The following is a 13699-nucleotide window of genomic DNA, read 5'->3' as shown; positions in this document are numbered from 1 at the left end:
CCTCAGCCCGGAATAAGTTTTTGATTGGGATTACGACCGAGGGACGCCAAAGCGCATGGTGACGAGATCAAGGAAGGCCCTTGGGATCTAACCGGCTCCCAGCTTTCCCGCGGGGCTTGAGGCATGCGGAAATCTTACAAATGGGGCTTCGGAGGCAAAATCTGTCCCTATTAGTACCTCCCAGGGGCCAATTTTCGGAGGTACTCTAACCTCTCGATCTAGCTGTCATAGCTAATAGCTGTCGATAGACCTGTCCCTGCGGATTGCTTGAATCCCTCTTTGCAAAGCCATCTGACCCCCTTGGCCATATCTACTGGCACTGAATTCCCCAACTGAAGAATAATTTTTTACACCCTGCTTTTCACGGTCCGAAGGTGACTCAGAGCAGCTTACCACTGCCTTCCCTTCCTCTCCCTGTGAGGGAGGCCTGAGAGAGCTCTGACAGAACTGATCTATGAGAACAGCTCTAATAGAACTCTAACTGGTCCAAGGTCACTCAGATGGCTGCATGAAGAGGAGCGGGGAATCAAACCTGGCTCGCCAGATTAGGGGCTGCCGTTCTTAACCGCGACACCACACTGGCTCTGAGTCGTGACTGAGAAGTTTCTTTGTGAGAAATTTCTTCTGTCTTGAACGTGATACCTATCAGCTCAGTTAGGATGCTCTCAAATCATGATACAATGAAAGCATGTCCTGGTCAGATGGGGAAACATATACCTCCTTGGATGTTGTGACTTTCATCTGTCAATTGGAAACGACTCAGCGGGAGATCTAAAGTTACAGATCTTGAAGCACAAGAGGATGGTCATCTCACCCCATAAAAAGCATGGAAAGCAAGCTTTTGTTTTATTTTTAAAAGCTTTTCCGCGGAAATGTGGAAATTCGCGTTGGACTCAAGTCTGGATCTGTTTCCAAAAGGACTTTTTTGGGCTGCATTTGGTACACGTACAAAAACCAACCAAAAAAAAAATCCCTTAAGCTTATCGTGGAAAATCCAATAAAAAAGAGAGAAAAATTTCCATCACGGTTAAGTCTTCATATCCACAAATGACTTGGCTACGTTTTAAGAAGACAAAGTCTCTTCCAAGTAAAGTGAACTGTAAAATTCGGGAGACCCTGAAGTTAGAAGAAGAAGAGTTGGCTTTTATACTCCGTTTTTCACTACCGGGAGGAGTCTCAGAGTGGCTTCCAATCGCCTTCCCTTCCTCTCCTCACAAGATAGGTGGGGTTGAGAGAGCTCTGAAAGAACTGCTCAAATCTTCTCTAGCTGGCAGTGGCTCTCCAAGATTTCAAGCAGGGAGAGGCACAAGCTAACCACATCTCTTACCCAGGACCCTTCTACCTGGGACCAACTGCATGCAAAGGTTACGCTCGGCCCTGAACCAAGCCTCCTCCCGATTTTGAATCTGGCCCACTGGCCTGTCTGGTTATACAATGTTCACTCCAACAGCTGCTCCTGCCGGAACGCCTGGGCCTGGAGCCAGCAAGCCACAAAGACAGAGGAGAGCACCCATAAAGGATCGCCAAACCACGCTGAGCGGCTTCCTACTCTCTCGGCCGACTTACGTCTTGATTGGTCATGTCCCAGTAAGGCCGCTCCCCGTAGGACATCACCTCCCACATGACGATGCCGTAGCTCCAGACGTCGCTGGCAGAAGTGAATTTCCGGTACTGGATGGCTTCTGGGGCAGTCCAGCGAATTGGGATCTTCCCACCCTGCAGGAGAGGAAAAAAGACCAGGAGCGATTCAGAGGGTGTTTTCAGACTAGCTGGGCAGGATGGATAGTAGCATCCCAGGTTGGGACTCCGCCCCTAAATACATCTCCCTTTCTAAGCTAGGGGATAGACTGTTTTTCGTTTTCTTAATTTTATTTACGGTTGGATTTATATGCCGCTTCTCTCGGATTAGCCGTCTCAGGCTGGGGAACATCAGCGGAAATACGTCATTCTAAAATTAGGAGATAATTAACTGAAAAATGAAGGATTAAAAATTACTGGCTGCTTCTGGGCTATCGATATTATACAATAATTTGGATGGAGTCAGGAGTGGGGGAGGAAAGGACGGGGGGGAGGGACGGAGGCCCGGTTAAAGTGTGATATAATTTCTGATTGTTTCAATTGGCTTCAACCATAAGCCTGTCTTTATGGGATCTGTCTTTAGGGCCAGAGATACGTTTTAGAGTCCGTCTGCCTCACCATGCCGAAACTTCAAGACCAACAATGCTGGAATAAACCTATTTCGTTTTCACCGGTGCCACTGGGCTTCTGCTTCATTCTGTTTTCAGCTAGGGACCACGTTCTCTCTTATCGACTTTCTCCAAATCGTATCTTACGTTATAAACTTGTGGAACAACCTGTGTGCTTCGGGGTAACGGCTGGGCTGGAAGCAGAGCTCTCGGGCAGGAACCAGCCGGTGCAATCCAAAAGAGACTTCCACAATCTGGAGAACCAGGAAGTCCAAATTGCCTCCAAGCAGGGCCTGGTGCTAGAGGTGGGCAGCTCTACCTGGGCCAGAAGTCAACCTGCCCGTCGACGAGAAGGCCCAAAGCTCCAAACAGCCCAAACAAAGTTAGGACCCAATTGCTCCTTCTGGAATGCTGAATCCCAGGGTCGCGGGACACTGAATCTGGGTCATGCACCGGCCTGAACTTGCCTCGCCTTTTGTGGCAGAGAGCGCTGATGTTTGTGAAAGATGCCAAGGATGCCTCCACGGGGCTCTCTCCTTCCGAGTGCAGATGCTGCACGGCGACGTTAACAATTTATAATCCGTCTTCCTTGATGAGCGGAGAGCGTGTCCGGGCTGGCGGAGAAACCTCTGCATTTTTCAGTGGTTCCGAGCGTGGGGAGTGCCAGGGGAGACCCGGCGAAGCTGCAGAGGAGCAAGGCAGCGACAGCAAGGAGCCTCACCTTCGCTGGCATGTACGGACTGCCCTGCCAGACCAGAGTGAAGCCCAACATCCCCAATGCGTTTTCCAATGATGGTCAGGCCTAGGAAGCCTATCAGGAGGGGAATCTGCCTCTTGGGTCCCTGGGCTGGGAATTCAAAGGTATACTTCCACCACTCTTCTTTGCTCTTGTTGCTGTCATCTTCTTTATCTTCTTGCCCAAAGATCTGTTCTCTGAAACTTTCTCTATTATTGAAGGGCTAAAGCATTGCTTTCAGGCTATGAACAATCTTTCTGGTTGTTCCTTCTGGGCAGGAGGCAGGAGTCAGTGACGCACGTTCGAGGAGGTTGGTAGAGGACAGCTGGGATAGCCAGACAGGGAGCCTGGTCTTACAAAAAGCTAGACAGGGAGCCTGGTCTTATGAAAAGCCAGATAGGGAGCCTGGTCTTACAAAAAGCTAGACAGGGAGCCTGGGCTTACAAAAAACCAGACAGGGAGCCTGGTCTTACAAAAACCCAGACAGGGAGCCTGGTCTTACAAAAAGCTAGACAGGGAGTCTGGGCTTACAAATAGCCAAACAGGGAGCCTGGGCTTATGAAAAGCCAGTCAAGAATGCAATTAATTGCTTATGATTGCTTAATTATACTCTGCAATTTTATTTGCACTTTTGGAGGCCTTCTTATTTGATCTTGAGAACCACCATTGCACAATCTCCAGGTGGGCCCTGGGGATCTCCCAGAAGTGCCACAGATTTCCCGACTGGAGAGATCAGAGAGAAAAGGGGCAGCCATTGTTTCCCCCACAGCCCCTTCCTGCCTCTCACCAAGGCGCTGGTGTAGGTGGGGTCGGAGGTGTCGTCTTCCAGGAAGCGGGAGAGGCCGAAGTCCGAGACCTTGCAGACGAGGTTGCTGTTGACCAGGATGTTGCGTGCCGCCAGGTCCCGGTGGACGTAGTTCATGTCAGCCAGGTATTTCATGCCGGCCGCGATGCCCCGCAACATGCCCACCAGCTGGATCACCGTGAACTGCCCGTCGTTTTGCTGGGGGGAAGAAAGAAACCCGGGATCACTGGCGAGCAACGGATGACAATACAGGGAAGCAAAACCCCAACTTGCAAAGCGGGTAAGAACCACAAAGGTTGGGGATAAACTACAGACTGAAAAAAGTAAACAAATTATTATTATTAGAGCTCAGAGAGACAAGAGAGAGACAGAGACAGAGACCTTTTGAGGTGTGTGGGGCTGAGAGAACTGAGAGGGGACTGAGACAGTGACAGACAGAGAGAGAGAGAGAGAGAGAGAGAGAGAGAGGCAGAGAAACAGAGGAAGAGAGAGACAGACAGAGAGATACAGAGACAGAGAGAACTGGGGCATACCCGCAGGAAGGAGTCTAGCGATCCGTTCTCCATGAACTCCGTCACTATCATGACCGGGGTGCTCTTGGTGACGACCCCCTCCAGGTGGATGACGTTGGGGTGGTCGAACTGGCCCATGATGCTGGCCTCGCTCAGGAAATCCCGACGCTGCTTCTCAGTGTAGCCGGACTTCAGGGTCTTGATGGCCACAAAGCTTTCCCGCTTGCCAGGCAACTTCAAGTGGCCGCTGCACACCTCGCCGAACTCCCCTGGGGCGGAGAACCAACAGGAAGGCAGGGAGATCATGGCGCCTGCTCAGCCCCGCCCTCATCACAGGTTGTCCTATTCAACGTTTCGGCCCAGCCCCTTCCCTCGGCTTGAAGTCAAGGCAAAGACTCCCGTCGATTCATCCGACCTGTTTCTTTCAGAGCCCCCCAGAGACAGGCGGAGCCTTCTTTGGGCTGGCCCCGCTTAGCCACTCCCCCTTTCCCCCAGCCAATCAATGCAGGCTCCTCCCACTAGGGTAGGGGCAGGAGGAGGCCGAAGGACTTACCCGCACCGATCACCTGCTCAATCTTGACGCACGAGATGTCGATTTCCTTCGCGAACTCCCGGACAGCTTCGTTGGGGTCTTCGTAGGTGAAGGGGTCGATGTAGATCTTCATGCCGGGGGTCACTACTCGGGAGTGAGAAAAGGCAAGCACTCACAACAATCCCGGTGCGGAAATTAATCCGGGCAAAGAGAAAGAAGACAAACGGATCGGCCGTTTTGGACTCCAAGTCCTAACCATATCTACCTATAAGTCTAGCCAGTGCTATCCAGGTCAGGGCTGGCTGGTGATGCAGGGCCGCAAAGGAGCAACTCCCAAGGGAAAAGGGGCAGAAGAAAACCAGGGAGCATCCTTACCCCCCCCCCTACTTCCCCCCGATTGGTCGAAAGGTACGTACTGTGGCCGCTGGTGTAGTGCTGAAGTTTGTCGGTGTACTCGGAATCTGCACGCTCAAACCCTCGTCTTCTGGAAGGAGAGCACCGTGCTGAGCGGGAGGCAGATGGACTAGCAGAGCAGGGGGAGGGGGCAAGGCTGGGCTTCAACTCTCAGCCCAGAGAAAGAGCATATCCCCGCGCCCCCTGTCCCTTCCGGACGGCCCCTCCCCAAGCCCTTCCCCCTACCACGAGACTGGGTGCGCATGGTCATGCTCAGCTCGCTGGCCAAACAAGCACCCAAAATGAGAGCTTCAAATGGAGAGGTGTCGTCGCACACATGCAACCTTATGCCAGCCGCTCCGTATCCTCTCCCCCTAACCTACCTGCCCCCTTTGCAATCTGCGGGAGCCAGAGAAAACCCATCAGCCACGGCCTCTGTTTTCATTCTCCAGCCACAATGTCCCGAGGTCATAAAGAGGGACAAGTAGTGGCTGACACTGCTTGACCGCCCTGACAGCGGCTAGTCTGGCCTTGACTCCGCCCCCTTCTTTGTAATCCTGCCCGGTTCCCCTACCTGTTGCACACCAACACGATGACGACCAAGGCGATGAGGAAGACCAGCCCTGCGGCCGAGGAGCCGATGATAAGGGGGAGCTTCTCGTGGATGCTGGTTTGATATTCGGCTGCGGGGGGGAAATGAGGAAGGAGGAAAGGTTTGGCGGTGCATAAATTCATTCATTCATTCATTCATTCATTCATTCATTCATTCATTCATTCATTCATTCATTCATTCATCTATTAAGAGCTCTGTCTAGCAGGCTCTGTGGAATTGTGAAAGCTCCAACAGGGCCCTCGGCTCTTCTGGGAGCTCATTCTGTCAAGTGGGGGCCAGGACCGAAAAGGCCCTGGCTCTTATCGAGGTCAGGCGAAATACCTTGGGGCCAGGGACCACCAGCAGGTTGGCACCTGCAGAGAGAATGCATTGGTCCCAGCCAAAACCCAGCCTTGTAGAGCCAGATTTAGAGCCAGGCAAGCTAAGTCAGCTGTAGTTTCAGGGAAAGATTGTAAAAGGGTCTCTACGTAGAAAAATATACGACTAATTTATCATATTTGGGAGGCGATGTTCTAGGACCACTCGAAGTCGGCACAGCTTAGGGCTTACGCAGTTCTAGTTTTGGCCCTGGCTCTCACCTTCCGTCATGGTCTGGAAGTACATTTTGCCGCTGTAGCGCCCGTAGCCCGCCACCGTGCGCGCCCGCACCTGGAAGACGTAAATGGTGCCAGCTTTGAGGTTCTGCACCGTGACAGTGTTGGTGGGGCTCTTAACCGCCGTGGCGTTGAACTCGCTCAGATCCTGCCACAGAAACAAACAGCGGTTGACGCAGAAGCCAAGAGCTGGACAGGACCTCAAGGGTCATCTTGTCCAAACTCCTGCAGGAAGCAGGACATTAACCACTGCCTTCTCTCCCCCCCACCCTCTCCAGTGACTCTATACCCAGAGGAAGGCAAATGATCCCCAGGAATCCTGGACAATTTGAACTGGGGTCAAATTCTGTCCGGTCCCCAAAGTGGAAATCGGCGTCACTTGGTGGTCTTACTAATCCCAGAGCCCAACCTGGTTAGACTTCTGCGAGCCAATGAAATTGGGATACCCCAACCCTTTCGTCTTAACGCTCCCTGTTACTTTGCTCGATTTCTCTAAGAACAGCGGAGTAAACCCATCGCAAGGTATGGATCTAGTGACAAAACCAGACTAGCCTGGACCAGGATTAGTAAAGGTTTCAACGAGACTGGAGTCTTTGGGAGCTGCCCAGGGGCACCAGGTGTGGGTTTACCTGGCCCTGTGGAGGGGCCCTACACAAAGCCACCTCCCACTCATGGTAGCCATGACACCATTACCGCCCCACGGATGGCCCCGGAAGACCCGGCAACGGAGAAGCAACGTCCCCCCTTCCCCGGCACCAGCACTTGACTGACCATTCCCAATTTCCCCTAGGGGGAGGGGCCAAGCGGAGTGGGAAAAGGGCTCCACTTGACGTGATATAGGTCAGGACCTATTTACCAGCTTGAACAATGGCGGGCCCTCCCCCAGCCCCGGCCTCTCCCCCCTACTGGGAAGCAGAACTAGGTCACTGGGTGGGAAGAGTGGAGTCGCCCTTTCCTCTGTCATTTGGCGGTGGATGGGGGAACGTTCTGTGGCTTCGTTTAATCACGGTCTTTTAATTAGCTTCGCTCCCCCCTTGCACATTCCTCTTCCCTTCCACGATTTCGGTATAGTTTGCTCTGCTTCTCTTCCCTGGGGGAATTGCCTGCATTGCTGCACACCCTCCCTGCCTCCCTCCCTGCCCAAATTTCTGCCTGCCTCCTGAACTCCCACCCGGCTGGTTCAAATGCAGCCCCCTCTAGGCAGCCCCCGTATAGAGCATAAGAAGAAGAAGAAGAGTTGGTTCTTGTAAGCCTCCTTGAGCGGAGGTGGAGAAGAGGTGGGGGTTCAGAAGCGGACCCCCGGTCCTCAGCCGTGGTCTTCGAACAGCCTGGGAAGACTGGAAGCAAAGAGGGTCTTACTAATAACATGTAATGACCATATAGGGCAGACTTTCTCAACCAGGGTTTCGTGAAACCATGGGGTTTCTTGATGGCCCCGGAAGAATTTCCCAAATGGGTGGGGGTTAATTTGTTAAATATATTTTTTAAATTTGTTCAACATTTGTGATGTGATATGGCCATATAGGGTCATGTCGACTCATCCGCCCCCTCCCAAGAGGGCCAGTGATGGGCCTGGAGGGGGTGGGAAGGGGCGGGGCTCCGGGTGGGCGTGTCCACAGCTCTGCTTCCCGACCATATTCTGCACAATGGTGCCACTTTTGGGTTTTCTCCAAGCCCGAAGAATATTTCAGGGGTTTCTTGGTAGTAAAACAGTTGAGGAAGACTGATATGGGGGTTAAAATGTGTTTCCTGGCCTAAGGCATTTAACAATCTTCTATTTAGGTTTGGGAAGCTCCTGCAGATTTTGGGGGTGGAGCCTGGAGAGGGCAGGGTTTGGGGAGAGGCTGGATCACGGCTGGGTCCAATGTCACAGAATCCACCCTTCCGAGCAGCCATTTTCTCCAGGGTAGCTGATCTCTGCAGTCTGGATGTCAGCTGCAATTCTGGGAGATCTCCAGGCCTCCCCTGCAGGTTGGCAGCTGTGCCCGCACTACTTTCTGTCTCTGCAGATGGAAGGGAGTGCCTTGACTCAGGTCACCAACCAAGTCTATTGAGGGGGAAAGCAGGAAATGGGAGAGGGGCCGGATCCTCACTCTTTGGCTGTGTTGATTTCCCTTCTGGTTTTCCTTCTGGCACTTTCCACGCTTTTGAAAAAAGAAAACACCCTCCTCCCGTCTTGCACAGTGCAAAAATGCAGTGGGAAGAGAGTCGGGGAGGGGGGGAAGTCCAGAAGCCCCCTCCCCATCTCAGCTGCACTGGCCCCGTACTCTCAAGGGCAATCTCCGGGGCCCCGTTTCATTTCTGGAAAACATTCCAGGGAGAAACGGCAGGAGGCTGAAAATCATGCCGAGTCCGTCCCCGTTCGAGGGGACGTGTATTGGCTTGCCTCTCCTTCTCTTTTGAACGGCTCCCAGCAACCCTCTCCAAAACTGTATCAATGTTTCCCAATAAAAATTTAACACGTGCATTTATAGCCGTTTTTCGGTTTTTCCGTTTCAAACGGGTTCCCTGCGGGAGGGACGCTCAGAGCCTCTGTTCCCATTTATGTCCAGGGAGGGCCAATTAATGTCACGGTCCTGGAGCTTTTCTAGAAGGCTCTCCCAGTGCTCTGAATCTTCCCGCTACCATCATACTGAGCTATGGAGGACATCCTATAGATCAGTGGTTCTCAACCTGGAGTCGGAATGACCCTTTCACAGTGGTCGTAGCAGGGCGAGCAGCTTGGCCGGAGGGGGGGGGGTGCCATCTACACAACAGCCTTGCAAGGTAGATCGAGACAGAGCGTTTGTCTGTCTGCAGCAGCGGAAAAGAGCGAGATCGGCATGGTGGGACAAGAGGCAGAACTGAACTGAGAAACCCGCAGGAAAAAAAAAACAATTTATATACAATCCTGAACAATGGATCTTCACGTCATTGGTCGGTTTCGGTTTAATTTCTGCGATAGAACACTGGCAGAATTTTATGGTTGGGGGTCCCCACAACAGGAGGAACTGGATTAAAGGGCCGCGGCATTAGGAAGGTTGAGCACCATTGCTATAGGTCAAAAGGGTGCCTTTGCTTTCACCGCAAAGAAGAGCGTTTGGCTCAGTGGTAGAGCAGAAAGCCCCAAGTTCAATCCCCGGCATCGCCAATGAAAAGTCCAGGAAGTGGGTGATGGGAAAGAGCTGAGCTGCAGACCCCAGAACAGCCGTTCTCAACCTTTTCTCGGCCACGGCTGACGTGCCTCATACTGAGGGGCACACGTCACTCACGCTGCATGGGAAGCCCACTTGAGGGAGTGATGCCTGCCTTTCTCTGACGGCCGTTCGCTTTGACTGCAGCAGATTCTTTCCCCAGTTCCAAGCACGGAGGGGAGATGCCAATCACCCAGCGGTCTTCCGGCCTCCTCCTTACAAAGAGCCGCGGAGGAGAAGGAATGTCTGTGTCTAGGCGGTGAAATATCGCCCTGCAGATGAGGGCTTGCGAGACCATATGGGGAGGGCGGGGGGGGGGCACTGAATTGCAGAAAGCCAGAGCGAGGTTCCAACCCAGCTTTTCTAAACCTTTTTTACTGTTGAGAAGCCTTCTTCGGGCTTCGAGAAACCCCAGGAGTGGCGCGATCGTGCAGAATAGGATTGGGAAGCATAATTAAGTAGAAGAAGACGAAGAGTTGGTTCTTATATGCCGCTTTTCTCTACCCAAAGGAGTCTCAAAGCGGCTTACAGTCGCCTTCCCATTCCTCTCCCCACAACAGACACCCTGTGAGGTGGGTGAGGCTGAGAGAGCCCTGAGATTACTGAAGAAGAAGAAGAGTTGGTTTTTATATGCCACTTTTCTCTACTCGAAGGAGGCTCAAAGCGGCTTACAAACCCCTTCCCTTTCCTCTCCCCACAACAGACACCCTGTGAGGTGGGTGAGGCTGAGAGAGCCCTGATATCACTGCTTGGTCAGAACAGCTTTATCAGTGCTGTGGCGAGCCCAAGGTCACCCAGCTGGCTGCTCGTGGGGGAGCGGGGAATCAAACCCAGCTCATCAGATTAGAAGTCCTCACTCCTAACCATGACACCAAGGTGTACACGCCCACCCCGGGCCCCTCCCATTCCTACCCCCTCCAGGCTCATCATTGGCCATTTTTGGGGGGCGGGTCAGGTTGACAGGGCCATATATGTTATTCCGTTAAAAAAATTAAAAAAAAATTTACTCTCACACATTCAGGAAACCCTTCCAGGGCCGTCAAGAACCCAACCCTGGTTGAGAAAGCCTGTAAATCTCACCCATTTTCTGACAAGGTCCTTTCCTAGAGGAAAGGAGTTGTGCTTGTTTTATAGACCGGCGCTCGGTCGCACCTTGACGAAGGGGCCGTGGCGTGGCGGCAGAGCCCCCCCTTTGCGTGCAGAAGGTCCCAGGCCCTGGCCTCTCCAGCTGGAGAACGGATGTGGCAGTAGGTCATGTGAAAGACCCCGGCCAGGGACCCTGGAGGGAGGCTGCCAGTCTGAATCGGCAATGCCGGCCTTGACGGAGCCACGCTCTGCGGCTTCATGCGTGCATGCACACGACGCAGCCCTCTGCCGTCTGAGCTGCTGCTTCCGAACCACTTTTGGCACCGCCGTCGCCGAGACGGGTCCCTTAATTCACAACCGAGTTGACACATAGGGAGTCTTGGGGGACGAGTCGCAGCCTTCCCGCTCTGCTGACAGGCACAAGGGCGGCTGCGGGAATTTCGACAGGAACGATCCCGTTTCTAAAGGCTCCGTCCCGTTCACAAGCGGATCCCTTCCTCGTCCAGGAGATCCGTTCCAAAGGCACCCCATGGAAAGCCAGAGATTTCTACTGCTGTTGGTGGAGCAGAGGATCCCTTGGCTATCTGCAGCCAGGGAAGTTTTCTATCTTATTTGGGTAAGGAGATTATTTTTTTTCTGACAGTCCGTCGCTCCCTGGGACTCCCCGAAAGGGGAGCCAACGGGAATCTGAAACGGCTACGTTTGCTGTTAAACCAAACACTGCAGCACGCAAATACCGGCTTCAGATCCGGCAATGCGGTCTGTGTGGCCTTTTCCTTCCCTGCCTTTGGGGTTTCCAGGGCGGCAAGCCTGTCTCCCAGTGAGCAGTCTGGGATCGGTGTGCCTCCGCAAGAGTAACCCGGTGAGCGCTCGCAGAGTCTTGGAAAGGAATCTGGAGCCGGCCGTCAGCTGCTAAGCCAGGGGCCGCCAACCTTTTTGAGCCTGTGGGCACCTCTGGAATCCTGGCACAAGGTGGTGGGCTCAACAACAAGATGGCTGCCTAAGCACCAACTGCGCAAATCGCCAGGAAGTGAGGTCACGCCGTAACACTCCAAGTAGCCAGTATGTAAATTGGAAGCTCTGTTGAACAGCACGCCTTTTAATCTCCGCAGCAACTCTCAAGCCCTTCTGGGGGGCTAGCCCATCCTGGCCCTGCCCACTGTCTAAAACAACGTGGTGGGCACCAGGAAAGGCGTTGGCAGGGGACCCCAGCACGAAGCAGCGTTCACACCAGTTCTACAGTAGCCCTACCACTGGAGACCCTATTTCAGGTGGAAAAGCGACATATAAATGTTTCAAAGGAAGACGAGGATAATACGTCCGGTGACAGGGACAGGCGTGTCTATTGGAAGGGCAGCAATGCCAAGCAGGCCGCCCTCCTGGAATCATAGAATCACAGAGCTGGAAGGGACCTCCTGGGTCATCTAGTCCAACCCCCTGCACTACGCAGGACACTCTCAATCCTATCCCAGCACTGAAATCCTAGCTCTCTTCAAGCAAGGGGAAGCGCCCAGCCTCTGCCTTTGCCCCTCCCGGAACGGTACCTTCTCATAATACTGAAGTTCGTAGTCCAGGATGACTCCGTTGGGCTGGTCCGGCTGTGACCACGAGAGGGTGATGCTGTCCACGGTCCGGCTCACCTGGTGCATGATGGACACGGCGGAAGGGGCTGCAAGAGGCCAAGGAAAGCATCGGAAGCCGTCAGTGACTCTCCAGTCCCTGAACCCCAGCCAGGGATCCAGAAACGAGAGCCAAGCACTTGGGGGAATCAAGATAGAGCTCTTCCACACTCCCCCGGCTGGGCAAAACATCTCAGGGTTGTCATCGTGTTTGGCGCATACCGGCGAGCGAGCAGGCCATATATGGCCTGTTACGGCAGACGCGCACCGGTGCTACAATGACAGTTGTAGCTACGTCTGTGTTGTTTCACTGCTAGAGAGAGAGAGAGAGACAGTGCAAAACTCAACTCCCTTCAAACATCCTTAAAGAGGAAAACGGAGGGGAGGAGAGACACTACGGCCATGATCCATTGGGGGAAGGCACTGCACAGGGCCTCTGGAAGCGCGGGGCCTGTAGCTCATGCTACATGGATAAACTGGCGCTAGGCATGATGTGGGAGGTTTCGTGAGCTGGTATTGCCCAGCACCTGTGACCTCTCCTTCCCCAGCCCTTTGGCACTCTCGGTGGTACAGACCAGCCCACCTCGGTCTCCCTAAGGGCTCTTCACACTTACAGCCGCCGAGCCAGAGAACCTTTCCCATCCGGCGAACGCCTCTGCCATGAGCCCTGCAGCAGGCCGTCAATCAGCGTCCAGGCAGCCGTGCCAGGCACTCGCTCTCCTGACCCGGCTGGACCCCTGCTCCTCCCGGCCGGAGCAGCCCCCAGCCCGGCCCTCCGCCGCCTCCCCTCCCCTAGCGCAGGGCCAGGCTCAGTAGGACAAGCAATCCGGGTCAGGGAGGTGTCGGGTGTCTCGGAAACGAGCGGTAATTGTGGGAACTGCCGGCCTAATGCTCAGGGCAATTCATTATGATAAAATTGACACGGCTCAGTGGGGATCCGTCAGACGATGGAGAATTTGTGTCAGGCAAATGAAAGAACAAAAGGCTTCTTCTGCCGAGGCTTTGAGGCTCCCGTGAGGCAAGGGGGCGAGAGGAGGGAGGGGAGGTTACCTAGTCTTAGGATTAATAGGGCGGCGGGCCTGGAATAATGTGTGGGTTGGATCCGGAGCAGCGTTGCACCCAGGCAGACTGCTGCTTCTGGAGTGAAAACGTTGGTGGGTATCCCCTGTCTGAAACGCCCTGTTCGGGGTGGATGGATCCTCCCACAGGGGCAGGACCTGGGGGTCTGCTTCAGGCTGTCGTAAAAGGTGGGAGCTATAGAAATCCTGTTTGGTGAGCAGCATTCCTTGAGTCTGGGGAGATGCACTGTGGCCACAAACCTCCTCTTTATTCATGCAGCACCTTTAAGACCGACAAAGATCCATTCAAGGCGTGAGTCTGACGAAGGGTGCTTGCACCCGAAAGCTCACGCCTCGAATGAGTCTTTGTTGGTCATAAAGGTGCTACTGGAC

General features: G+C 53.7%; 1 protein-coding gene across 6 annotated transcripts in view; it reads right to left on the bottom strand.

The window, feature by feature from the left end:
- The window catches only part of EPHB2 (EPH receptor B2), a 78412-nt gene that overhangs the window by 12080 nt on the left and 52633 nt on the right, over positions 1-13699 (bottom strand). The window contains exons 6-13 of one of the 6 annotated variants that reach the window (XM_077311101.1): positions 12174-12298; positions 6356-6518; positions 5739-5847; positions 5188-5294; positions 4793-4918; positions 4261-4508; positions 3710-3925; positions 1567-1716 (exon numbers count right to left, since the gene is read on the bottom strand). In XM_077311101.1, the coding sequence (XP_077167216.1) occupies positions 1567-1716; positions 3710-3925; positions 4261-4508; positions 4793-4918; positions 5188-5294; positions 5739-5847; positions 6356-6518; positions 12174-12298 (1244 nt within the window). The remainder of the gene's footprint in view (positions 1-1566; positions 1717-3709; positions 3926-4260; positions 4509-4792; positions 4919-5187; positions 5295-5738; positions 5848-6355; positions 6519-12173; positions 12299-13699) is intronic. The other 5 variants (XM_077311102.1, XM_077311103.1, XM_077311104.1 and 2 more) reach the window with 5 other exon arrangements.

This window comes from Paroedura picta, chromosome 15 (genome assembly GCF_049243985.1).
Source record: "Paroedura picta isolate Pp20150507F chromosome 15, Ppicta_v3.0, whole genome shotgun sequence".
In the NCBI taxonomy this organism is placed as follows: Eukaryota; Metazoa; Chordata; class Lepidosauria; order Squamata; family Gekkonidae; genus Paroedura; species Paroedura picta.
Note: the sequence above shows the minus strand (reverse complement) of the source record. Positions and strands in the feature narration are given on the sequence as shown.